Source organism: Polyodon spathula, chromosome 20 (genome assembly GCF_017654505.1).
Source record: "Polyodon spathula isolate WHYD16114869_AA chromosome 20, ASM1765450v1, whole genome shotgun sequence".
Classification (NCBI taxonomy): domain Eukaryota; kingdom Metazoa; phylum Chordata; class Actinopteri; order Acipenseriformes; family Polyodontidae; genus Polyodon; species Polyodon spathula.
In genome coordinates, this window is record NC_054553.1 from 4,861,618 (window position 1) to 4,889,604 (window position 27,987).

The following is a 27,987-nucleotide window of genomic DNA, read 5'->3' on the forward strand; positions in this document are numbered from 1 at the left end:
GTGGGTTCGGATGTATCGCGATCCTGGAGTTGGCTCCCCATTTTTACTATCTAACTGCGCAAGCTTAGCTGCAATGTACACAGGCACTTAGAATTACTGTTCGTTTTATTTCGTACTGCATATCGCAAACAACAATATACAAAACAATTCAAAACAAAGCATTAATATCGTACTGTTGTTATGATATACACACATATTGCACGATAACACAAAGCAAATTAAATATCTACTTGCTGAAACGGTTTTTATTTTGGCCAACGAGGTAGGTGTTCAAATGTGGCAGCAATGCACTAGCAAAAGCTACAAGGCTGTGATGTCAGCTCCCTAGCAACAAGCCTCCTGTGCTGGATGAGAAGCAATTACTCTCTGCTGTACGTATTAAAACGGTGTGCTGTTTTTTATATGAAAAGTGGGGAAAAAGCAGGTTGCGTAGAGGATTTGTGCTGGACCCTGATGCACCCAATAAAACAAGTCGGGTTGTACAGTATTTATTTGTTTTTCTATGGGTCTCTCGCTATATCGCGGCCCTCGATATATAGCGGATTTATATTGGACCTCGACACCTGCAATATTGAATGGGTGGTGTATTTGTATTTGCTTTACCGAGATATCAATTCATTTTGTAGTTCCAGCTGTGGTGAGGGTTGTATATTACTAACGCTTGTTTTTGCACAATTCCACAGCACATCACTGCTCTTTCAAGAAGCCATGTTAATAGTGATTTTTGTGAGCACGCAGGGAAGAAAGTTATAGTATTCTAGATGACTACTGCATACGTATATATGCGTGTGTGTCTAATATTAGTGTTACAGACTCTGATTTATCATGTTATATGTGTAGAGATACTTGTGTTTGCACATAAACGTATTCATTAATGTGTAGTGAGATCTAGTAACTGTGTGTGTGTGTGTGCGCTTTATTGCTTCTTCCCATCGTCTCCTGTTTTCCTACCTAGTGTGGGGCAGTTGCTGTCCTGTTATCTTTATCCAGAGAGTGCTAACGGTGCTCTTGTTGTCTGTTTTGCCCCCCTCCCCCGACAGTGCCCATGCCAGACCCCCGGGCCCCCATGAGAGGGGGTCCCCCAGTGGCAGCCGTGCCTCCTCGAGGCTTGCTGGGAGACGGGCCGAATGACCCCCGAGGGGGCACCCTGCTGTCCGTTACAGGGGAGGTGGTAGAGCCCAGGTAGGCGGAGTGTCTGCACTGATGCTTGGTATTTTACAAACAAAGAATCGTAGGCTATCAACACAGACCACATGGACTGGCAGTGCCTTTGTCTTTGTGGTGCCCGCCACTTTTTTTTTTTATAAGCATTTGGCATGGGAAGTACATTTTGAACAGGACTGAGTTATTTCAGTAAAGTGGCATTATTTGGTCTTCTCGAATTGTTTATCACCCTATAGAGCGCAGCAGGATTAGCTGATCTTCACCTCTCTCTCTCTCGCTGTGTTTCAGCCGGGGGGGCTTTATGGGTGCACCACCTCACCAGGGACCGCCGATGCACCTCCCCCACGATGGACGAGGCCCCCCACCAGACAACCGCATGACACACGACATGAGGGGCGGTGCTATGGGAGAACCCAGGGGCATGATGGGAGAGCCCAGAGGACCAATGATGGATCAGCGAGGGCCGCCAATGGAGGCCAGGGGTAGGTTACAGTGAAGCAGCAATCAAGAAGTATTATCAGGTTTCCATTAGTGTTTCCCTTTAACTGCCAATGTAACTGAAGAAGGCCATTGTGTTACTGTTTACTCGAAGTTATAAAGTATACCCATGATGTTTTTCAGGTGGCCGGGATCCCAGAGGGGTTGAGCCCCGGGGTCTTGATCCCAGGGGCCCTGTCCCTGCACCCAGAGTCCCCATGCCCGGTGGAATGCAGGGTCCGGGGCCACACAACATGGGAGCCAGTGTGCCTCAGCCTGCCAGACAGGTAGAGATTTCTTTACCTTTCATCTAACCTGCGTTTCCAGTTTGCTATTTGGTGCAGCGGCTAGCCTTGGTGATTTAATGATCAGTTAGAGAGGGTACCATTTGGCAGGATCATGGTGAGTCAGGGTTAGAAACGCATATTAGTCTTGTACCCAGTCCTGGCTTTCAGAACTATCCTCAATTCTGTGTATTATTTAAAGGATCAGAATTATCAGTAGCAAGGTGTTAAATAAAATGGGCCTTCCCTGTACAGTTCCTATTCGTAACCCTACAGACTGCGGTGAGGCTAACAGTGTGCTTGCTGTGATAAGACCGGTGAGGCTAACAGTGTGCTTGCTGTGATAAGACCGGTGAGGCTAACAGTGTGCTTGCTGTGATAAGACTGGTGAGGCTAACAGTGTGCTTGCTGTGATAAGACCGGTGAGGCTAATAGTGTGCTTGCTGTGATAAGACTGGTGAGGCTAACAGTGTGCTTGCTGTGATAAGACTGGTGAGGCTAACAGTGTGCTTGCTGTGATAAGACCGGTGAGGCTAACAGTGTGCTTGCTGTGATAAGACTGGTGAGGCTAACAGTGTGCTTGCTGTGATAAGTGGATAGATTTTCAGGGTCTTATTATTCAAGATCAGGTATATAATATGCCTAAAATTTTGATAACCAGGGCTGGGTGCAGTGAGTTTCCACCCTTGTCAGGTTCAAGAATGAAGAAAAGACATAAGAGGAATACAGTCTGAAAAATACAAATTGACTTTCCTCTGCCAAGAGAAGAAATTGACAAGGTTGGGTACTTGGGTTATCTGCTTCTGATTTCTGTTCTGGCAACAATGTGATCACAAATAAAACAATGGCAGTAAGAATCCAGCACAGAGTGATCCCCACACAGTGCATGCTGAAGCTGTTGGAGATGACGGGACTACTGATTACACATTACACAGACCCGCTGCAATGTTACTGTCGCCGATAGAAGTGTTCTGGTTTCGGTCACCTCTGATGTGTTTGTGTTGCAGCCAGCGCCCGGTCTCCCTGTGGGGGCGCAGCCAGGAGGTTTCAGCCCTGCCCAGAGTCAGGTGACCCCGCAGGACCATGAGAAGGTGAGCCCTTCAGTTCACTTTAGTCTAGAAAGTTCCCTGTAGTGCTAGAGTGACTGTAGTGCTTGTGAAAGTGGTTTGTCAGGTATTGTCCATAGCAGTCCTTGTGACTAACCGTCCTGTCCCCTGTGCGTGTGTCCAGGCTGCCCTGATCATGCAGGTCCTCCAGCTGACCCCCGAGCAGATCGCCATGCTGCCACCGGAGCAGAGACAGAGCATCCTCATCCTGAAGGAGCAGATTCAGAAATCAGCAGGAGCCCCCTGAGAGGGGAGGAGGGGAGGTGAGGGAGGAACATCCAGGAATTCCATTGTAAACAACTAAATACTGAAGGAAGAGCAAATATCTCAAAAGACTGGTGGCAGTTAACTGCAGAGCACCCAGTAGCATGTCTTACAAAATAAAGTGTTCATAGAAGCACCACAAGGCTCTTGCTGTACATTTGCCTGCTAAAATGTACTCTGAATCAGTTGGTTTTATTATTAATAATATATATTTTCTTTATAAAAAATTATTAAGATTTAAGTTTCTTCATTTGATAAGTTTATTTTAGTGTTACCATTTAGTGTTTTACTTGGGTGATGTAAACAATATTAGACCGCATTGCTGTACATCAGCCCTTTCTCTTGCTTGTTGACTGAGACACACAACACAGCGAGAGAAAGCTATTTCCAGTACAGAAAACCAGATCAACCAAGTTTATCTCCTTTAAACTAAAAGTTTCTCACACAGGCCCTGTATTTAATAAGTTATTTAACATCCAACAGCATTGCTGGAATTTCAAATGTAGTTCTTTATCTTCTCAGGGACAGTTTGCTTACAGTCTGTAAATACAGGAAATGTTTGCACGAAAGCCAGTTACTCAAGACCTACAGTGTTTTATTCTTTTGGACAAAGTCAGTATTGTCAAAGGAGAGTCTCCCTCTTTAGCACTGTTAGAGATGTGCTTTCAAATGCTTCTGGTTCACTTTGTTAGCCAACTTTTTTTCTCTTTTTTTTTTTTTTTTTTATTCCAGCACCCCCTGTCCCATACAGGTATAACTGTTTCCATGGAAACCATGTCACCTTCCCAACTTGTGACCATGTGGGTGCTGTCAGAGTCCAACTTCACAATAAAACTTTTTATAGTGGTTTTTTTTTTTTTGTATTGCTTGGGGATGGAATCGAATGTTGGTGGAAACAAATTAATTGTGCTTTGCAGCTGTGAAAGGCTTCAACAGAAACGATCTGAGGTTGGGCAGTAGAAAGATCTCAGTGGGGTACAGTAAAGACACATAATAGCTCGGTAGACGTTAAATGGTACTGATCCTGGGCTAGATTGTTCTAAACAGTGTAGTTTGTCCATAACTATTCCCTTCCATGGTCCTGAGACTGAAGTTGGCAGTGAAATCTGCCTTGCTCATCTGTCTCACCCCTGCTCAAACCCACTGACCCAGGATTCCACCTGTGCAATCTCAGAAGAGCGTCCGTTGAAGTTTCAGTATTCTTAGTGTCTTGTTGCTTGTAAACCAGCAGTTACGCAATAAATGTGTTTTTTTTCTTCTAGATTTGCCTTTGTGTCTTTAAGAAAACAAAGTAAACTTGTAATAAGCAGCAAAAAAAAGACAGAGCTGTATGAACTGAATATTTGTATTGAGGATAAGATATAATCTCTAGTGAGATTTACTGCACTTTTGTACAGCTCCGTTGAGACATCTTTATCAGTGTATCTTGAAGTCCGTCTTACTATATTCAAATGAATAGATCCAATTTTAAACATTTTTTTTTTAATGATGAGTGACGTCTCTCTAACAAAGAAACGTCACATGGTATGCTGCTTGAAATAGTGTGGAAAATAAAATTCAACAAAGAAGTTAGTGAACAGAAGGAGGAAATGCACTGACTAGGCATGACTAAACCGCAAGCAAAAAAGAAGTTTTTTTTATAATCTGTGGAAAGGTAAAATGACACATTGGTTTAATTACGAGTTCAACAGGTAATAATGTGCAGTTTTGCATATATCTGGGATGGGTACATTGTGGCTGTTTGTCCATCCAACTGGCTTTCTGAATGTAATGTTAAGAGCTGTCCAGCTGTAATGAAACTGGCTAAAATATATATTTATCACCAGCTCTGAGTGTAACGCAATGTGGGTGTGTAGCGTCTGTCTGTCAGTCACTCCGACTGGCTATCTGTGTGTCGCGCTTCTGTTTTTACATATCTTTAAAGCCCCTTGTCAAATCCTGTTACCCCTTGCAGGATTGGGTTGAGTTGTGGGGAACTTGCATTCAAATAATGTGATGTGTTTACAGCCAATTGTGCTTTTTATACCAGTAGATATAGTACAAGAAAAATAATTTTTTTCTTAATGCAAAAATTGTGCAGTTAATAGTTTTTATTAAAAACAGTATTTTGGGAAAAAAATTACCTATTTCATCCTATACATTTTGCAGAAATTATTACACACATTGTACAGTACATTCAAACAATTAAGTTACTTTCCAGCAGTACGTTAATCACTCAAACTGAAATCCTATAGTTGACTGTTAAAATTGAACCCTGGTCTCGAGACAAAAGGCTAAGAAAGACCTTTTCACATATTTAAATAAAAACAAGCCCTTTCTATTTTTAGCGCTACCCTTCTCTTTCTAAGAGGGAGTGTGACAGTATTCATGCATTGTCACAATCCCAAGTCTTGGTTTTACTGGTGTTTTGCTTCCATAATTATCCTGTCATCCCACTACAAGAAGGGTAAGTCTAGGCTTGTAATGCAGGCTCAGCTAGAGCCCAGGGCTAGAAAGAGGGCAAGGCATTTCCTCAAACGAGATTCCTGTAATCTCATCCTACTCTTGAGTAGTGCTTGGGTTCATAAAACAATAACAATTAAGTTTAGTGCTCTTTCAACATAACATGCAATTGTCTCTGTTAAATAAATATTTTGCTGAGCTTGGAGGTGGACAATTCTTTACTGCGGTATAGGGATGAACATTAAAGCCCACAATGACTTAATCGCACACTTGTACTTTGTTTAAAAGACCCCTTTTTGAGTGCCTGTAAACTTTCTTTGATTAGAGATAAAGGGTATAGTCAGCAGTGATTGAAAGTTCAGGTGTCACAGTGGTGTTACAGCCAACTGAGTAAGGGAAGATTCTCTCTGAATGTTTGCAGGAGAGCAGTTTTTGTCTAATTGACACTTGTCCTAGTATGAGTGTCCAGATGAATCCTCCTGATCTGTTGCTGGATCTCTGAGCTAGTTCGACCAGATCAGAAGTTCTCCTTGTTGAAGTAAAATCGGACCTTGCGAGGATCCACGTCTGAGTATCTGGCACAGCAGCTTTCCAGTGTCTTTCCCAGGGCCTGCGAGCCACACAAGAACACTCCAACAGTAGACCTGCAGATACTGACAACATGAAACACATTGCATTTACTTTGACATTTCCAGCAATCAAGTGGAATATCCTTCACCGGTTCAATGGAATGACCTTTTACAAATAAAAAAATACATCTACAACCAGTTTACAGCTTTGTGACTAAAGCATTAAAAAAACAATGTTTCGCAAGTAGCATTTTACTGTGCTTCAAACTGATGCGTCTCACTTTCATAACCAAACAAATGGAAATAACGGATCTAAACTTACGCGGGGTGGCCGTTGTGTATATCCTCAAATTCCTTCTCCCAGTTTGGCCTCCCGTAATGCGTTTTCTGTTTGAGTCCAGTAACGACATCAGTGTCTTTATCAAAGTGTACCATCACATGAGCAGCCTGGAAGCAGGGAGGGGCAGGGAAGCGTTTAACACAACTCCAAGTCATATTTGGTTGCAGTACTAAAAAATACTAATAAATTGAATGACAACGTTTTGAATGGTTTGAGGTTCAATACACTCCACCTGTAATTGAAGTGTAAGTGGTCTATTAATAATCACATTGTGACCAGCGGGCAGGTGCTCATTATGCACAAATGGGACATCAAGCTTGCAGAGGTGTGACAGTTATTCAATAGCTGAATCTGCAAGCTTAATGTCCCATTCTTAGAAAAGAGAGTTTCTTGTCTTTATTGAGTGTTCAGTAGTCATGGATGATAACACTGTGGTACGTACGTGGCTGTGGTCCCAGCCGGTGAGGAAGAGCTTGTAGCTGAGGAAGTTGAGCATCCCCCTCTCCTCCATCTCTCCCTCCAGTGAATGCAACAAGTCTGCAAACCACTCAAAGGCATGAGTCTCCTGGCACAGCCAGTAGAAATAGATCTGAAAGTCAATGCATTTGAAGAAAATGATTCATTGCTACATACACAACTTCAAACACTTAATCATAAAATATGAAGTTAAAAACGAATTGTCAGCTGGACTAAGGAGTTTACTCATGTTTTTACAAAGGTTTCTTTTCTTGTTAGTTTCCTGCAGTCTGTTAATCTATTACCTAGTGCTTTACTAACATTGCCCTTGCAAATGCGGATATTGTTTTGAGTAAAGGTTTGTTATGCATTTTGAGATGATGCATGGCTGCTTTCCAGCGTTTTGTGCTTTCAGGAATGACCACTGTCTTCCCCACATCAAGATGAAGTCAAGGCAATGCATACAACAGTTTTCATACAAGCCATACAACAGCCACTGCTGAAATGTAGGCCGTCCAATAAATGAGCTTCTTGAAAATTCCAGGAGATACGAAGGGGTTTAAAAGGAAGATGCCAAGTTATCGTGACTGGAATTCCTGACCCACTGAACATGTGGGGGACTGGGTACTGCCGAGTCTGAGAAAAAAAGCCTCAAACATTGATGTTAAAAATGGTACCAACTTTAGATCAGAAGATCAGACCAGAACGAATGAACACGAGAGAGAGAGAGAGAGATTACCTTTTTTGTTTGCAGTTTTTGGTTGGACTCCTTGAATTTGTACCAGATGGATTTGAGAATGGAGGCAAAGGGCGTGACCCCAATTCCACAGCCAACCAGCATGCTGACCTCGTAATCAAAGACATCCTCGCTAGCTGTGCCAAAGGGCCCATCCACTGCAATCCTGCGTGAGGAGAAACAATCTGTTTTACAAACCGTATGAATACTAACTTTGTAAGCTTATTTAAGAGCTCCCACATACTCCTACATACTGCTGCTGTTTCTAGCTGGTTCTGTAATAAGTGTTATTAACCATAGTAAAAGCATAGCGCAGTCAAAGCATTGTAAAGCATTGTAAAGACCAGTAAGGTATGGTAAAGCATATTAATAAACATAGCAAACCAGGATAAACTATGATAAATGCATAGTATAACCATGGGAAAAGCATGGCAAAACTGCAAAAAACACCATGCAAAAACACCATGGTAAGCATCTATAAGGGTAGACAAGTTACAAAATCCAACTTTAGTTGCTTCTACTCCTAATCCACCTGCAGTGCAGCTGGGCCCTGAGGGCGGCTGTACTCGCCTGGGCAGGAACCCACCCTTCTCCGCCTCGTTGACCTTGCTGATGAGATCCCTGGTCCAGTCCCCCATGGAGCGGATGTGCACGCTGAAGAAGTCCTCCTCCGGGGCCGAGGTCAAGGTGAAGGGGTGCCATTCCAGCTGGGAGATGGAGGGGCAGTTTAGGAATACGTACTGACCCACCTCCATGCTGAAGTTCTTCTTTTGCATCTGCAGCTCCAGCACATTGGAGGGGTGGATCACCATCTGAGAAAGAGTGAGACACATCAAACACAGCCATCAACTCTCCAAGCAAGATAATACACATGGCCAGAAGTAACAGCGATCCCTGCAGCTGGAAATGCAAAGGAACGGTCTGTTGAGTTGATCTTGGTCTGTTATGACATACCATGGGCACATGCATGAAACTCACATGTACCCCTTTACTCTTTTTTAAATCCAATTATAAAATGACAGATATTTCTTGCATCGTCCTGCTTGGCTGTGACATTACAAGCCCATGTGATAGAAGAGTTTAATCAATGTTTCTGATCTAATTTCTTTCCAATCAGGAATATCACAGTTCCAGAGCCATAACGAGCCACTTTATAAGTGTTCTGATACAGCTTCACTTCTGAAGGCAAGGTATTGCTTACAGCTTACAAGATGATAGATGTATAACTATGTGCCTTGCTCAATACTTTTTTATTATTAGTGACGATGAGTATGTGTCAACGTCTCTCATTTCAGCCCCACTCAGTATTTATCCTTAATTAACTCTTTAGTGAGGAGGCTCTTTACCTTTCTCAGAAGGACTTTTTGCAGTGATCAGTAGAGGCGGAGGATTCTTTCAAACACATAGAGAACCATGGGCCCCAGAACCCACATCCAGGTCTGAAACAGAGGCAAGAAAACAATCACTTGACAAAGAGGACCAGTTTCTGTTACAGCAACTTTTAATGAGCAACACAGAGGTATGTCAGGATGCAATGTTACCTAACAGGAAGGGAATAAAGGGCAGTAATAGCAGTTTATTACATTAGCGGTAACACCAGGATAATCAACTTTCCTGCATACCTCTCTTATCCAAACAGCTTGCTGGCCCTCTGCCATGATGTTTGCTATGCTCTTCCACTCGGTCGGAGAATAGAAAGCGCACAAACTAGCCTTTCTAAAGTATGTTATTTATTTTACTGTGTTATATAGGAATTCTTTTGGTTTCACACTGCTTCACCTTTTATTAACAGTATTGCATTTTTCTAAGTGACCAAATAACACAGCAATAAAACATCTTTTCACACCAATTTGATTAAGCAAAATGAGCGGCTAACAAAAAGCCCTGTAATATAAAATCAAAAAGCCCACATCACAACATATATAACTTCTCGGGGAGTTTTTTTTTTTTTGCGCGTGTTTCATGAGGTCTTACCCCTGGCGCCCCTCCTGCGAACTGGGGCACAGGGCATTCCGGGATCTTCCCCCAGTCCAAAGGGCGATCCTTACAGTAGGTGACGTTGTGTTCAGACATGCTGTCTTGCGTCTGAGACCGAACAATACGCCTAGAAAACAAATGAAACAACATGAGCTGCTATAGAGCTGAGACTGGTCATTTACTACATTGCACTGCTTACAGCTTACTGTGCATATCCCTGCCCGTTCAGAGTTGTAGCTATGTCTAGAGAACTGCTTATCCTATTGAGATGAAACTTGGCAAATCACTGAGTTTATCATCTACATGTCTGTGCCTATCCTGACTGTCTGCATGCCACACCCACAATACTGTTTGAACACGGGCATGCAGTGGAAACTGGTCATGGCTCTCTGCAGTTTCATGTTACTGACAGCTCTTGAAGGTAGTGACAGGGGAGGAATGTCTTGTTAAGACAGTAATTAGTGTCTTACCCGGCCCCGTGGAAGACGAGCCCTGCGAAGAAGATGATGAAGAGGTGGTGGGTGTACCAGAAGACCTCGTAGTAGCTGTGGCGGATGACCTCCATGGACGAGGTGATGATGAGGATGAGGGACAGCGTGATGATGACGCCGGTGATCCCAGCGATCGTGGTGAAGGCTATATACAAGGGTGTCTGTGAGGAGGGGAGGAGGGCAGGGGGTGGATTATCATACAAGGTCATGAACCGTCAGACGCCTTAACAAAACACAGCCGTCCCGGGTTGCAGAGCCGTCATGGTGTACTGTTTGGTTAAATGTGTGATCGGAAACAGAAGAGCAAAAAAGAAATGTCAAGGAAAAAGTAATTACTCACTGAAGAGAAGGGCGGACACAAGGAAACTACAATAGGAATGTGAGACTGGCTCACTGTGGAAGGGGAGCGGATGGGGTTGAGGAAGGTTTCGTTACTGTGGTCTCCAATCTCCGATAGCTCTGTGCTGAGGGTGTCGTAATCGCCCTGCCTGCTGTTGTTTAATCACTCCAGGTTCAGCAAGTGAGCAATGCTGTGGACAGCTGAAGGGAAGGAACGTTAAATAAATCCAGCAAATGCACTGAAGGTGTGGGAACAAAGGTTTTAAATCCACTGTACATATACATTTTTTGTTTCATTGAAAATATTTTCATTTTTTTTCCTTTGCTTTATATGGGGAACATGGCATTCTCATATGTCTCCATGTAAAGACTAGAAGAGAAGTTTTTTTTTATTCTTCCTCCCATGAGGTCATCGTGCACGGAAGGATTAGTTGAGGTGAGGAAAGCGATTGGTTCAGGGCTGGCTTCTCCTCCTTCCCTATGCACACATTAGATGGGAGGGGTTGCTTACCTGTCATCAGACCAATCATATAAGCCACCAGCTTGTGAAAAGACAAGTTCTTATCCAGCTGCTTCCTCATAGACCTGTGGAAACACTGCAATGCAACGAAGGGGTAGAATGTATTAGAAGCTGAGTTTACATCATTATTAATAAGTTGCACCCTCTGCATTAACCCTTTTGCTATTTTCCCCCAGGGTGAATTATTGACCCACTTAATAACTTAAAAGGAATGGCGGGAATATGTACGCTACAGAGCGGAGCTACAAGTCTTGTAGAGGTTTGGAGACCTGGCACTGTACAGATAATTTGTATAGCCTGCATTGTCTTATTGTGTAAAAAAAACAAACTAACACTGACCCAATACAAACTCCAGATTTAGATGGCCAGTTAAGTATTTAGCTAAATGTTAAATCTAGTTAAGAGATTTAAGATTTAGTTAAATATTTAGATACATGTCAAATCCTGTAACAAATTTATAAATTATATCCGAATGTACACATTTAAAAAACAAAATACATGTATGTAATGTATAGTATGACGGGGTAAGCCTCGGTCTTACACCAGCAGCAGGAACTGATGAGAACACATTGGAATCGTACCACACAGGATCCTCTGACGAAGGACAGCAGGTTTCGGCAGACTGGGAGCAGGATCAGCATGCAGTTGAAATTCAAGACGGCCGCTGGTGCCCTTGCCCACGTCAGCGCAGACTGAAGCAAAAAGATTTATCGAAAGAGATTAACGATTATTATTATTTTTTGTTTCGTTTTTCCCTGCAAGTAGTAGATGGTGACTATACTATACAAGATCATAAAGTAACTTTAAAGACTGCTCTGTTAAAAGACAGATTCCATTTCATCAGTTAAGAATTTTTCACTTTATGCTGCATTGCCTTGCACATTGCCAAGCTCAAAGCTCTTCAAGAATGAAAAATTCATTCTGAGGTATCATTTAGAAATCATTTAGATCATTATATATCAAAATTATTCAGATCATTTTATATATATATATATATATATATATATATATATATATATATATATATATATATATATATATATATATATGTAATGGCCAGCAGGGAGACTACTGCGACTGCTCTCACTCACACCTTAGGATGGCTCCTCTGCACATGAGCCCGTTAATGCTTTTAATGACACTGTAGATGCTTTTTTTGTTAAATAGTATAGGATTTCTAACAGCAGAAACACGTCAGAATCGGATATTTCAATGTTTATAAATGTTTTGGTACCCGACCGTGTTCTCACATCATAAAAGAATACATTTACTCCGAGGAGGTGCCGTGTGTAAATGAACTGCGGTCCCAGGTCATAGAGAAATTAAAAGTACACAAAGATGAATATATTGATTCCCATCCAGACCACCTGAAATAAGAAGAGAAAAGTCATGCACTCTACATGCACTCGTGTGCATACTTCTATATGAACATACGGAGCATTGTAAGAAACAATCCCGGTGACTGACCATACACTAGTCTTGCTGTTCTTTCAACTACTGTTACTGTAGCAGTGTATTGTAATAACATTAACGTGACACCGTGCAGCATTCAGGACATCCGGGCACAGCTACGTTAAAAACATTCCCATTATAATAACACGCCATACCATTAGGGTAGCTCCAAACCGAATGCACTACAATCGACAATTAAGAGATCTAATACATACATTTTGTAGCATCATAGTAAAATGTTACAAAACTGTATTGCTTGTAATGGTCGAGGTTTTCTTCACAAACGAATAAAATACGTTTTTCAAACCTCATTCTTTTAATTTTGGTTGATAGTTTATCGCTGTGCAGCGCTTATATCGACAACACAGAATACATTGCATTCTATTTCTATAATAATTTAACATTACTGATATCATGACGAGTCAAAGGGAAATGTCGGGTACCTTTGACACAGCAGGTGGAAAACAGGAAGAAATTAAACACAGCGAGAAACTATTAATATTGCTTATGCCCATCTATAATTATTTATACCTGCTCTAAAGGTAGATTTGAAAACGAGATTTAGGCTCATGGCTGTGCTGTGCTTCTTGTAATTACTTTAAAATTCAGTTTTTATATATATTGCTTGATCCGGATAGATTAAATGATCAATAATGTTCGGTATTGCAGTTCTTGCAAAATATAATTTAAACACCGAAGAAGCTCTATCAACTCATCGTTGTATTTTTCACAGTGGATCGGTAGAACATGATATTTAAGGAAGTACAGAACTGAATACATTATGTTTGACATTTACTGTTTTAAATGTTACATTGCTGAAACATGCATTTATATGGAAATAAATGATTCGGCAATGCTATACATGAAAAAAACAATGGTTCGAGAAATGAAAGGTTATTTTTGTGCATGGAAAGGGTCAAAACATACAGCACCCGTGCACACTTACTGCACGGCAGGAGAGACTGAGCGAGCTTTCAGGTTTGCGAGCTAGCCCAACAAACAAACGCATTAGACTTATAGGCGCAAAGACAGATTTCCCAAGAAAAAAGGAGACGCTATAACCCCTTTTATTTATTTATTTGTGATTATCCGTGTAAACTTGTTATTTAAAACTTTGCTACATATTTCAACTTTCGACGTTCACTGAATCGTGATGCTTATTTAGCAGTTACATTGGTTTATATCTTATACGAAGTGTCATTATTTGTGGAAAGCAGGTGAAATGTATCACATTTAACTCGGTTGTGTGCATCAGACCTGGTGAGATGTATTCGGATGGACGCTTTAAAATAAAGAATGAAACTGCATTCTAACCCCTGGCTCTTATTGTAAAGCCTATGCAATAACGTGACTTTTTCAATGATCTGAAATGAGTAGACTAATGTCCCTGTTGCTATAAAACGATTAAAAAATATACTTTATGCAACTGTGAAATGTTTACTTCACTGGGATAGCGAAAGCTGGCAGCAGAGCGATTCGGTTTGCGGTGAAGCCATTACACACACTCTTTTTCTGAAATGACGCCCCAGACGAGGTGTCCTTTTTTTCAAAACAATTACGCATGAAGTAATCGTGTTATGTAGTTTGTAAATGTTGCTGTCAGAAAAAAAAAGGATAACGTAAACAAACTCTGTTTGATATTTAAACTATTCAACAAGTACACTATTATAATAACACTATGTAACACAATTTTTGTTCCTGGGTAGTGTTATTTCCTAATTGGTTATGCCTCAAAAGTATAGAAAATGGCTATTATTCCCCACAAACTTTGCTTTTGTGACCAGAACAGTGCTATTTCAAAATATCACTATTTCCAATGGGTGATATTGGAGAGTATTGTTAATGAGTATCCCAAATATAGTATAATTGTAAATCTCGAAAAACTACTCACTTCTAAATCTTTTGTAGTCATCTTTGTATTACTTTAGTATAAATACATGTTAATTTGGATTCATATGCTGTTTTTTCTGACTTTATGTGAACTAAAAGACACACATTTGCCCATTTTCCCATTGGAAATAGTGATATTATGAAATATCACTGTCCTGGTCACAAAAGTTTGTGGGGAATAATAGCCAAGTTCTATACTTTTGAGGCATAAGCAATTAGAAAATAACACTTACTACCCAGGAACAATTTTTTTTTTTTTTTTTTTTTTTTGTTACACAGTGTAATTATTTGACTGGTCTCTTAAAACTGTAATTTTACTGTACTCGACCAGCGCCGCAAGCTCCTGGTTTTATTATGATCTTTTTCTTTTTTTTTTTTTTTTTTTCTTTTTTTTTTAATTACATGCATTTTGTCGCTGCATTAATTTATAGCTTGCAGACTCATTGTAACATGCTGTAATGTTTTGGTGTTATGAATATTAATAATTTTTCGAAAGCATATTACAAAAATAAAGGTTAAAAATGTAAAAGTAACAATAATAATAAACAAAACAACAACCAAAAAAAAAAAAAAAAAATGCAATGGCAACAATAATACGTTTTCTTACCAGGATAAGAGACGACAGTCCATGGTTAATAACCCAGTTGCCCATGTCCAAGTGTTTGCTGAAGAGTGTTGTGTTTGCAGTTTGCTGTATGAAGTGAGAAGCAGCTCTGTATTTGTCTGTTTAAATGCCCGAAGCTGTCTGAGACCACGCCTCTACACAGGTATGTATGCGGTTTGTGTCTGTGGATAATCAATTAAGCGTTTTTCTGATTGAGCAATCGAGGAAATACGAGTCAGTTTACATCCTTTACAACACACTAAAGAAAGGGACACGTCCCCCAGAGCGTAATGCGGTCGGCGAGGCTGTCAATGCAGCAGCGATGGCTGCGGTGTTCATTTTGATTCAAAAGGTTCAAAGGGCATCGCTTCAGTTCCTGCCCACCCTCACTCACATACACCTTCTTTCTGCTGGACTTGTCTCTTAACTGCCCAGGACTAAAGTACACTATCCAGTAGTCCAGACCCAACCCCACCCGCCCCGGTCTCATTCTGCAGACAGGTGTCCACTATGGCACTTTCTTTGGCGTTGCTGTGGGATACGTCTTCTGACGGTTAAGTACAGTCAACCGAACTCTTCACCCGTGACCTCTTTCCAGCCCAAGCGGACCACAATCTGGAGTCTTCATTTTGCTGATATGTATATTTCAATAAATATATAGGTTTAATTATTTAAAAAGGCAAATAAAAAAAAACACAGGTGCCACAGAGAAAGAACAGAGTCCAAAAGCATTTACTCTTTACCGAGCTTTACAGTGATTTTTTAATCTTTTTTTTAAATGTAATCTTCATGTACCAAAGCAGTAGCACACAGGCACATCAGTTGTAAACAAACATCACTTCAGCAGTACAGCATGGTGTTACCGATCAGATCTACAAGTACATGAGGTATTTCACAGATAGACTAAGACAAGGCCACCTATGCATTTTTATTGACTGAGAAATTTACTTCATTAACAATAAGAAAAAAAAAAAAAAAAAAAAAAAAAAAACGATAAATACATTACTTCTTTGTATAATGAGCTCCTAAACGTCATGCATACAGAGTGCCCCCTGCTGGCTTAGTTACCCATAGCATACACACCTGCAAAAACAGAAGTGATACCCCAAATGGACCAGTGCTGTTTAATAGATATGGCATGTATATTTCTAGATATTTTCTGTCATGCAAGTCCTCTAGATAGTCCTGTATCAATGCAGGCCTTTGTTCTCAATGTGTTTTTTTGTTTGCCATGCTCCACTGTGGTTCTGTGGTCCAATAAAAATCAACTCTCTCTCTTTCTCTCTCTCTCATTGTATTGTTGTGCCTCTCTGCAGGACAGCATTACAGACACAACTCGCACTGCTGCTGCTTGTGCCTATGCAGACCCAAGCGCTACAGCGTGTGTTTTTTAGATAGCTTGCATTCCTATCATCTGTAACTATTTCACTTTAGTTGATTTCATTTCTAAATTCAGCAGTATTGAGTTCTAGTTACAGGTGATAAGAATGTAGTGTACCTTCTTAGAACTCTAGTCTTTTAACAAGGGCAGAAAAATGAAACGTCAAATGCAGGGGAAGTATGTTGAAATTGGTATATATATGATTGATATATATATATATATATATATATATATATATATATATATATATATATATATATATATATATATATAGTGGAGAGTATATACATTATAATATATCAGTATATATATATATATATACTTCCATATACATATACATATATATATATATATATATATATATATATATATATTATAATCCGTCTGGTATCCACACAAAAAAAAAAAATCTATCATAGTATACTATTGGGATAAAGTTAAATCAGCTATAGTCGTCATAACTCAAGACCGTGGTCCACTACCTTCTATGGAGATCAGAGAATGTATACTTTGCAGTTTTTATATATTTACCCATATTATATATTACTTTAATATAATATATCTATACCATATCTATATATATATATCTATCTATATATATATATAATATAGTATATCTATGTGGTATATCGACAGGACTGAGCAAACTGACTTATGATAAAATATATATATTTAAAACTGCTCTTAAAAAACCAAAACAAAATAAACAAATAAAATGAAAACCCACACTATGTTCAATTGCCAGGCTTGTCACCACTCGGGCCTGTCCAAACAGTAACAGTACCTGGATTGCTCCGGCCTGTGGAGCTTTGATTCGTTCGGTCTACGGCAAGCCCAAAGCAATCAGACCCGAATGGCTCTTTGGCTCCACATCTGCGCCTTAATCCTGTTCCCAAATCAAAATGACCTGCTCAAGCTGCATCCATCAGGATATCATCGGTCAGGTCCGTTTCCCGGATTTCTCTTGTGAGGTCTGGGAGGGGCGGCACCTGGGTGTGCCTGGGAAGACCTCTGTGCCTGAGGCAGACGCAGCGCAGGCAGTCGCTGACGTTGTGGGTGAAAAGCCGGCGACAGGGGTGCAAGTACTGGTAGAAGGCCAGCATGAAGAAGATGGCCAGGCTGTAGGTGATCATGAGCTGCACCACCAGCAGCGGGGAGCAGTAATACTCAAAGAAGTCGGTCTTGTTGAAGTACCAGAGGACGATGAGGACGGAGTTCTCCAGGAAGCGCACCGTGTAGTAGACAGCCAGGCGGCCCCAGCTCTGAGACTTCTCGATGAGGTCCCGGTCAGCCAGGTTCAGCTGCACGGACGACCAGCAGAACATGTTGATGCCGGCGTACAGGAAGGTGACCATGGAGAGCACCACCGTGGTGCCCACCTTGCTGAAGTTCTTCTCCACGTTCTCCGGCAGGGGGGCCTTCTTCCTCCAGAACTCCACCCAGGGCAGGAAGAAGAGGAAGAGCATGTTGGCCAGAGCCACAAGGAAGATCCAGTAGCGCAGCGCGGTGCAGAACAGCACGAGCACGGTCACCCTCGTGGCGATCTCCAGGCTGCGCCACAGCACGAGGCACAGGTAGGCCAGCGGCCGCAGCTGCACTTTGTAGTTGTCGTATTTGATCTGGATGGCCAGCACGCTGCAGACCAGGGCGCCGTAGGTGATGGAGACGAGCGTGACCCCCATCAGAATGACTGGAAGAGAAAGAGAAGCCACTGGGTTAGTTAGAAGAGCTAGGGATCTGTACACTGCATGGGCTCTTCCTTCCAGAAAATGAGTTCACAATAACATTTCTAAATAAACTCCACAGCATCAACGTACCCCAGTACTGCACTGAAGGGAAAGCAGCTGCCCCTTACTTAAACGCAAAATAAAAAAAAAAGTGAAAGGTGTGCAAAAAAGTACTCTGTCACAATGCACTGCTTATCAATTTACTTTGAAGATAAACTTACACCACGGAGGGACTTCACTTTAAAACACCCCATCAAAAACGACAAAGTAAAACTTCTAGGATCTAGACAAACGTTCCAATAACATTAGCCTAGTTCACAATAAGGTTTACCTCACTTTCAAAACTCAACCCCCTTTCCCCTTTCTGTTTTGCCCCCTCTCACAGTGCAGCATCGCACCTCTGGTTGTAAAGAGGTATTTCTGATGAATGGTGGCGTAGAGCTGCAGGGTGAGCTGGGGGGTGGAGCCCAGGAAGGCCTGGATGACGGCGGTGCGTTTGAAGGCATTGCGGTGTTCAGCTAGCTTGCGAGCAGAGTGCCCGACCTCGCTCTCCAGCTCCGTCCCGTGCTTCAGACTGGTCTTCCTGGAGATGGTGACGTAGGGCTCCTCCCTTTTCCCGGAGCGGAAGTACACGACCAGAGCCTCTATGCACCTGTGACAGAGAGACACTTAGGAACCGAACTGCTGCAAACACAGAGGACTCATCATGACTGTGCGTGCACTACGAAAGCAGTTCACCTTACCTAAATTTATGAGCTAAACATTTTCCTGGAAATTTCTAATGAAAACATTCAAGCCAAACAAATTTCAAGCAATGGAATACTAGTTGAAACCTTTGGATTACTGACTTGCAATTATGCTGCCAAATTGGAAATAAGCAACTGAAATGAAGGGTTATGGCTCCCTCTGGTGTTTGTTTTGAAACCTACACTACGAACCAATTCCGGAGAGCCAGGAATCCCTGTGATAACCTTGTGACCCTGACTGTTGTCTGCGTTGAATTACTTTGCACCCAGATGCAGACCTGGGATGAATTACAGATGTAATTGTGTCAACCTTGGTGCAGCTGCGTAATTGGAATTATACTGTATCAGTGATCAGTTCAGGTTCACACCTATCCAAGCTTAATCATTCACATTTCCATCTTGTGATTTACATTGAGCACTCATTATTCTTGTATTTTATATCACTATTGGTGACCTTTTTTCGTGTAATTGTAACTGATTGTAATTACTGCAGTATAAATGTAATTGTGATTTAAGTATCAGTGTGATTATAATGTCAGCAATCAATGCTGCTGTGATTGTAATTATAACTGACCCTGATGAAAGGGCGGTCTAGTTGACTTACAGATCTAGATCCAATCCAGCCCCTGCAGGTGTATTAAACCCAGAGGCTGCGCCTCCATACAGCCTGTCCTGAGGGGCTCACTGAGTGTTTCACTCGGCTGGTTCAGCTCATTCCCCTGCCCCATTACTCCAGAGACCCCTCCTGAGTGTCACACCTCGCTCGCTTCTTCAGGCTTATTCTTTCCCTGCTGTAACAATGCACAGCTCAGCATTCCACTCTGTTAATCCACCTGGTAACCTAACTGAATAACAAGACATGTTTTTTTATGTACAGTATCTCTACTGTCAGCTTTGTAGAACAGAACAGTCTCTTATGGCAAGGATCCATTCCTGGTTTAACTATGAGTTTAATAAAACACACCTGAGCTTGTTACCTATACACTGTGGCTAATCAAGCTTGTAGTAAAACCTGGACTGGCTGAAACTCCTATGCAAAAGGAGTCTTATTTCCATCCCTGTACTGTTTTGTTCACATAGCACTGTTTTAAGCAGGGATACTATTTTGAATCTGTTACTATGCTCCCAATGATATAAATAACACATTACAGGTTCCATGAACCAGCATATTGTCATGACATGCTGATCCCAATAAAAATGCCCCGGTGAGATAAAAAATCATTTCAAAATACCCTTCAAATACACATCAGGTGCCAGCACTGGGAAAACAATATAAAAATAAGTTCTTTACAAAAGCCAATGCCAAACTTCTTTTGAAAACTTTTTAAAAAAAAATTAGATTCCTCTTATCACCACAAGAGGGCATAAAAGACAATTAATAGAAATATCCACACCAAATGTTTAGCCTCCACAGTCAGCATTACCAGCCAGTAAATAATATAAAAAATGCAGCATCACATGTTGAGAGAATTGGCTGGAGAAGTTCCCATTTTTACCACACATGCAAAAAGTGAGTATAGACACAGAATAACAAGCAAGCACAGTTTAGTGTCTGGACTAGACTGGGAGCAGCCCTTGAATTACTCCACTAGAGTTCAAATGCACTTGCATTCGCTTTTTTATCATGAAGTATGAACCCTTTAATTTACTGCTGGCAGGCTGAGAACACTGAGATCATTGCTGAGGAATGGCTCTGAAAGGAAAGCGAGGGAACAGGACTGATGGGGCTGGTGTTTTTAGACAAGTGCAACAGTGTAACTGAAAGACGGAATTATACAGCAGGGTTCCATGTTGAAAATTTCAAGCTGAAAAAAGTTCATTTAAAAAGACATGCCCTTGCTTCTACTATCTAAAAGGGTTTGTAAGACACTCAGATCTTATTTCACATTACTCTCTTGTTGATAAAGACGGACCCCTTGATTTCTAAAGGCCTTTACTACAATACATGGGACCTTTGCACTGCTGTAGAATGGTGCATACTGCACACACCCCCCCACCCAACATAACCAGAGAGGCAACTGTACTGGAGGGCGTTCACCACAGAGCAGATCAGTGTGTGTGTGTGAGACAGTGTTAACCATATGCACCATGCTGATTAGAACAGGCAGGATGTGTTTGCTTGCTGTTCACTTATCTACCGAACAGTAGAAGCAAATCTATTAATGTTAAATACTGTTTTTTTTTTTGGTTCATTTCAGTGGTTCTTCACAGTTCATTTGTATTCCCATTGCAATTTGCATTTTCTTTTTTTTTTATGATCAGTGGATATTTACACAGTCTTCTAATGCATCTTGGTATAACTTTCTTTCAGCCTTTAAAAAAAAAAAAAAAAAAATTACAAATTTGTATCCCCCACCCACGGGATCCACACAAAACAACCATGAGACTGCATTTTTGTCTCATAGCTACATACAAAGTTCCCATGTGCAAAGTTCTCCTGCTGTTCATATTTAAGTTATGCAAGTGATCCAAACTCAGTTCGTTTACTCTTCAAAGACTGACACGTTTTATAGGTGCTGCAAGACTAAATGCATGCAATTGGATACATCTACCGGAGATTTGCATGAAGATGAGAAGACCCAGATGTTGATAAGAGAGGAGAGATATAAAATAATCTTTGGGAACAGGATGCTGTTGTTGATGCACTTCCTGTACTAAACACTATTTAATATATGATTTTTCTTAAAGTGACAATGAAGCGTGTTGACAAAATAATTATTTTTGTATACCCCCCCCCCCCCCCCCCCCCCCCCCCCCCTCCTCCATATGCAGGACCTACCAGATAATTATACTGACCTCAACTAAATGCCAGCTGCTCAGGGAGGATGGTCTAAACAGACAGGAGACCCACTGCAAACTAAAACCACCAGCAAGCAGAGGGAGAATAAACAGAGCTCGGAAATATGATTCCCTTCCTTGGGAGCTGGCTGCTGGGCCACCATCACAAGCATTTAATAAAAACAGTTATGCATTTTTCATTTTGCTTGTTTTACTGTTAAACTCAGCTAAAACTGATCTCCAAAAGGCTAGGGCATATTTGTTCTTTCTTTTTTTTTTTATTAACCTTTGATCTGTGCTTTCAAACTCTGGCACTGACTACTGACACAAACACACGCACACAAAGTGCTGACTGTGGAGGAGTTCACCCTGCGTTTTTGAAAAGCCATTTGATAGCAGGCAATTTGAAGAGTTTCTACTGAGCTGCATCAGCACACAGCTTTTCCCTTTGAGAGCGGCGAATGAGCATGCCTGTAGAAGCCACTCTGGTGGAGTGAAGACCCTGTAAGAAAGAACGGCTTCTTTTCAACAGAAGGACGTCGCAATTCACTGTAAAAAGGTCTCTTTTCCAGATCAGTACTACTGGTCACACAGCAACTGGTCTGTGTAATTAAACATTAATAGCAGCTAGTGTACAGTATAAACACAGATTTATCTTTGCTAGGTCAGTTGCACATTAGCAGCTGCGTGTAACAATAGATTTGATATTTAAGTGCATTCCCTTGTACTACATGTATACACAAATATATTTTCCCCTGCACTGACAGTACTATACATGGGCTGATGAAAGTCCAAGTTTTTTTTAAGAGAGGCGAGAGCGTAGGGTTTGGAAATGTAACGCGACTAACAGGGTCCTGATTCAGAGAACGATGGATATATTATTCCCTGCAGTCTGGGGATAAACCGTCAGCTCTGAGAGGCAAAGAGCTTTTATACAAATGCCTGTTAGAAACAACAAATCAAATAAAACACAAAGGAAACCACACAGGGTGGCATTTGTATAATTTTGTATAGCTGGTCTGTTATGGCCTAAAATAGACAGTAAACAGCAACCGAAGGCCTTACATTGGTTGCTAGGAAACCAATTAAACTAAATAAAGCGAGTGACTGTGGTGTGCACTGTGGCATAACCTTGTTATTACTGTTCTCAGTAATCATCTGATAGCGTCACTGAACAAACCTGTCTGTGAAATGCAAAGTTAGGGCTGAGAAAACCATTGTCCTGCAAGCCAGAATGGTAATCCACTTTCTTTTCAGAAGGGGCGTAAACGTTCAGATCAGTTTTAAAAGAAGATATATATATAGACGCACACACGCACGCAGTTCATGATTTACTACTGAATCAAGAATCAGGTTTTCCAATCAGATTTCGATATCCTATCTAAATGGAGTTTCAGCAGCAGATCCACAGTCTTCCTGCTTCCCTCACACTGTGTACCTCTTCCAGCCTGCAGCAGTAGCACGTTATAACTGGCTCGGATCACACTCTCCTGCATCACAGGGAGGCTAGAAAGGTTTTTCAAGCACCATTACTGGTTGTACATCTCATTGTCTTACAATGCCGCAAAGATCTTAAACATGTATTTTTAAAACATATTCTCATTTTACCAACACACCCCAATCAGCAAATTGAAGGAAATTAGGATACAGTGGTTTCAGCAGTGTGGCAAATCCACTTCTGAGTCCAAGCTCTTTAAGACGATACATTTTTACCAGAGAACCAAGGTAAAGAGTTGACTCTGTGCCAGACAGTTAAGGGCATCCAATATAATGCAGGGTATCGGTTGCAGCAGGCTACTCCCCCAAAGCTAACAATTAATCCAGCTATCGTAAAGCTTCACAGACTAAGAAATTCAGATAGCTGTAGCAGAATGTTGTTGTTTACTTTAAAAGGTGTTGGAGCAGCGCAATATTAACAGATTTAGTACTTGCAACTGAGACGCAACTGAATTCCAGTAGTGACAGGTAGCTGCTCGAACACGCCTGCTGCGCAGTTTACTGCCTTTCCCCATGGGCGCCACGCTGGCTCTTTGTTGGAGCCACAACGGTAACAGCAATGCTATCCTTCCTCTCATTTATAACCCTAGGCCTGCTTGTTAACTAGCAGTGCAGTTTCCATGTGACAATAACAACAAGGCCTTGTGCCAGATACAAGCTCTGACTCGAAAGTGAACCTTTTCTTTTGTGAAAGGGGAAAAAAAACAAGCACCAAACCTCAAGCGGTGTTTCTGAACATGTAGGTCCTTTCTTCGAACAGACTGGCTGATTCCATGCCTGCTTAACGTTGACATGGAATGCATTGAGCGGTAAACAAAATAATGTGGATGCATCATTTTTTCATGGGCGCACTGGACGCGGTTTAGAAAGAATTAACTCAATTGCAGCTATTAAAGAATCTATAATAATAATAATAATAATAATAATAATAATAATAATAATTAGTTTCAGGTTGGATTTTTGGCCAACATAATGTGACCTCATATCTCAACATAGTCAAAAAACAAATGGGTTGTATCAATGGCAATGATGTGTCTCAACTCACACTACTGTACTAAAACACAGCACTACAACTAGAAACACTTGCTATCGGGAAGGCAGGCTTGGGCAAGACACTACTGCTGGTGTTCACTGCACTGGCTAACTGAGACCTATTTTCAGACTGGTGAGCTTTCCTGTTTGACAACATTTTCTGGTTATTAAATTGACTACAAACCTTAGCTATTGTCGTGCCGTATTATTGCAAATGCTGCGAATTAGGGTTAATTGAACATTCCTGTTCAAATGGTCCTGATCCAGTCCTTCATTATCAGGAGCTTCAGAAGCAATGCAGTATACACAACTGCAATGAATCTTAATTTAAAAACACAAAGAAAATTGTGATGTACTGATAACACTGGGAAATGCATGAACATTTGAGGGTTATCTGTCACCTGGAAACAGATCTACTGTATATACATGCCTGCCTGGACACAGCACATTGTGCAGCATTTCACAAGTAACCAGACAAAACTGCAGTCAATGATGGAGGTCAAGTTTAATTTCAGGGGCAGGGTGTGTTCATCTTTGTCATGCACCAATGCACTGTACACAGCATCAAGACATAGCAACCAAGAAGCCTGTTCCTTAGTATATACACCCATACTTACAGGTAACCACATTTTCTTTATTCAGGTCATAACAGCACTTCTCTTGGGCTCCCAACACAATGCCCGTTTCAAATAAATGCACCTGACATATCACAGAACGCTTTACTGCTGCTGTTTTTGAATAAGGAATCTCACCTACAATGTGTCTCATATTTACAACTCTTCCGTTTAGAATTCAGCATGGCATTTCTTTACCATCGAGAAGCACGGTGATAGAAAGGTTGTGGGCTCAACATGGACAGAGATGCATGTATGTAACTGAGCCCTTTCTTCCTCCAGAGCCCTTTCTTCCTCCCACTGGGAGCTCTGTGTTTGGAGGTCTGGAGAGCTACTGGGTGACTAGCAAAACAGCACCATAAACCACAGCACCCAGTCTACTGACTGCAACAGGTAAATTAACAGAAAAAGGAAACATTGAGAAATGTCAAAAGGAACGGAAGTGAGAAGGATATCACACTACTGTAGAAGGAACCTGTCATACAGATTATTTGTGGACTTGTTAAATGCCATTTGGTTGATATATTTTTCAGTATACAGTATCTTGACTACAACTCCATGCATTTCAATACATAAAGAAAAACTACATCTTTACAATAATCTACACATACATACATACATACTTGCATGCATAACTGCTTCCACATTCAAACCAGAAACATGTCGAATATGTAGCACAGACTAGGCTGTCCCTTATACTTTTGAACTGGTTACGCCTAACCTGTATAATTAAGGGTAATACAGCTGCATGTAGGAATTTGAATGTTGCACCTTGACCGGACTGAAAACAGCTGTATTTCCTAAAGAATTCAACCCGAGCTCCTGAAGGCATGGGAGGCAGTGATTATTGAGGTATGATTAACCTTGCAGCCTCCTCTCATGACTGACTGTCCGTGGTGACCACGCCCTAGGTACAGTAAAGCTACCGCAGTAGGTGACAGTATTTTCTTTTCAGTGTATCTCACCTGATCAGGGGGCCCATTTGAAGCAAGTGTATCAGCAGTACTAGAGGTCGGTCCCGCCCCAGGTCCCGGTGGATGAACGTCAGTGCCAGCTGGATGAGAACAGACGGAACCAGCATGAACGTGATGGTCAGGCCCAACCAGAAGGGGTCATCGGACCAGCTGTAGTGATAGCACAGCACCGCCGCGGTCACGAACTCGGCAAAGTACAGCGTGGTGGCTATCAGGATGCTGAAAGGTGGTCTTACATCCGAGCCGGAGTGGAGCGCATACCCATTCTGGATGGGAGGCTGCTGGTCCACGATTTCTTCTTCGGCACTCTCACACATTTTTTCCATTTCACCAAAATAAATATTTCTACTTATTTTAACAGAAATAAACAGCTATACAAATCTTTGTGTGTGTGTGTGTGTGTGTGTGTCTGTTTTTGTTTTTTTGTTTGTTTGTTTTCTTTTCTTATCAACAGGTTCACGATCAGGTTCTCACGCCGAATTCGATTTCATATAGCAGCATTTGACATCTAACGTCTGTATTTGTTTAAGTTACAAACGCTTTTTTTTATTTTTTATAATAACAAATGGTGAATTTAATTTCAGAACTTTGATACTTTTAAGTTTGTGAAAAACAAACAAAGATTACTCGTTAAATTACAACTCAAGGAAAACACCACGACTCGCATGTATGCTACGTGAAAGAAAAATACGAATCTGCAACAACGGTTCAGTCGATATTTTCAGCAGACACGGTTCCACCCTACATAGCAAACAAAACAGTTTCTTCAGCGCATAAATAGAACTGAATATGGTTTCGAGCCTTTTACAGCAGCGCCTTTCCCACACGTGTCGCCGGTCCTTGGACAAAACATGAACACATCACTGACGAATCCCGCTGGCAATCCAAAGTGGAGTGAAGGGCTAGCAGCCCCCATTCACACGTTAAATCCAACAGCCATGCGAGCCTGTTTGCATTACCGTGTTCCACTGAGTTTTCATGCAAACCACCTAACCAACGACCAGCCCAACTGATCTGATGTTGTGAGCAAGAGTGTCTGATCAACAAGCTCAGGGTGTCTCCCGGGTCCCAGTGGCAGTACACACTCAAGTCTCTTAAAAAGTCCCATCATTCAGTGACTGTGTACCGTCATAGTTAGGGTAGGTTATGGAATAAAAAAATACTATTACGTTTACATTTCGCGGACCTGTTTAAACGTTAAATAAACCTAAGTAGATAATATTTCAGAGCATTATAAAAAACAAAAAATAGTGGTAGGCTACTTGCTTCCTTGCTAAAACGGTGTGCTGTCATTTGTTAAATGCAAGCACGTAACATCCCCCAGCAGTTACTCTCGACATTTTGTCTGTGTCGAGACTGCATGTTCTGCATCCACCGAATTGGTTGGAAGTAGGGGGCAGAAATGGGCAGGGAAGGCACCATTTCTGTACTTCACGTGTAGAATATGTAACTGTTTTGCTCCTATTAATGTATGGAGATATACATGTGTATAACCCATACAAATAAGCAAAGAATACAATAACCCTAAGAAACCCTTGAGAGGTAAATAATGAAAAAAGTTGGAATATAGCGTGTCCGGTCTGGAACAACCGGTGTGAATAATGTATTCATTAATGTATAAGTCCTTCCTTTACTAAGATGGCAGGTACAGTGCATTCCAATATACGAGTACAATGCATTCCAATGAATTGCATACATGATAATTGCATATTCCTGTTAACTTTAAAAAAAGAGAAGCATTTTTCTTATGAAAATGCCCATGCAGTAGATTCCTGTGAATTCCATATCCCGCGTGCCTAACCATTTTATGCATTTAATCAGAATAAGGAACATACATTTTTATTTGACAAGAACAAGGAACAAGTGTATTTCACAATCGTATGTCTCTGAAAGTGACATGCAGCAACGTGTTTTGCTTCACACGAGCAAAGGAGCATTAAGAATTATAGATATATTTTATATATATATATATATATATATATATATATATATATATATATATATATATATATATATAAAAAGCAAATCCAATTTTAAGCCGCTAAGTAGTCGAGGGGGGAAGCAATTTTAACCACTTCCTACTGCTTCTCATGCAGCTGCAGCTGTGCCTTAGGCAGACCAGTGAGC

At 41.2% G+C, this 27,987-nt stretch overlaps 2 protein-coding genes and 1 pseudogene across 2 annotated transcripts; 1 reads left to right on the forward strand and 2 right to left on the reverse strand.

The window, feature by feature from the left end:
- Positions 1–775: 775 nt before the first annotated feature.
- LOC121295723 (cleavage stimulation factor subunit 2-like) lies at positions 776–4,556 on the forward strand. Its single transcript, XM_041220715.1, has 6 exons — positions 776–1,182; positions 1,453–1,646; positions 1,786–1,928; positions 2,933–3,016; positions 3,156–3,294; positions 4,028–4,556. Exons 1-5 carry the CDS (start codon positions 1,046–1,048, stop codon positions 3,276–3,278), a joined length of 681 nt encoding a protein of 226 aa, XP_041076649.1. The 5' UTR covers positions 776–1,045; the 3' UTR covers positions 3,279–3,294; positions 4,028–4,556.
- Positions 4,557–4,642: 86 nt separating this feature from the next.
- On the reverse strand, positions 4,643–15,159 carry LOC121295876 (annotated as a pseudogene).
- A 1,980-nt stretch (positions 15,160–17,139) lies between these two features.
- LOC121295706 (membrane transport protein XK-like) lies at positions 17,140–26,891 on the reverse strand. Its single transcript, XM_041220690.1, has 3 exons — positions 25,852–26,891; positions 18,618–18,871; positions 17,140–18,182 (listed from the first exon to the last, which is right to left on the reverse strand). Exons 1-3 carry the CDS (start codon positions 26,184–26,186, stop codon positions 17,404–17,406), a joined length of 1,368 nt encoding a protein of 455 aa, XP_041076624.1. The 5' UTR covers positions 26,187–26,891; the 3' UTR covers positions 17,140–17,403.
- Positions 26,892–27,987: the final 1,096 nt, after the last annotated feature.

Coding starts and splice junctions, on each gene's coding strand:
- LOC121295723 (XM_041220715.1), top strand. CDS start 1,046: ATGCCAGACCCCCGGGCCCCCATGAGAGGGGGTCCCCCAGTGGCAGCC. Junction 1,647..1,785: donor GCCGCCAATGGAGGCCAGGG/GTAGGTTACAGT, acceptor GATGTTTTTCAG/GTGGCCGGGATCCCAGAGGG. Junction 3,017..3,155: donor CCCCGCAGGACCATGAGAAG/GTGAGCCCTTCA, acceptor GCGTGTGTCCAG/GCTGCCCTGATCATGCAGGT.
- LOC121295706 (XM_041220690.1), bottom strand. CDS start 26,186: ATGGAAAAAATGTGTGAGAGTGCCGAAGAAGAAATCGTGGACCAGCAG. Junction 18,872..25,851: donor CAAATGGGCCCCCTGATCAG/GTGAGATACACT, acceptor TCTCTGTCACAG/GTGCATAGAGGCTCTGGTCG. Junction 18,183..18,617: donor ATACCTCTTTACAACCAGAG/GTGCGATGCTGC, acceptor TTTCTCTTCCAG/TCATTCTGATGGGGGTCACG.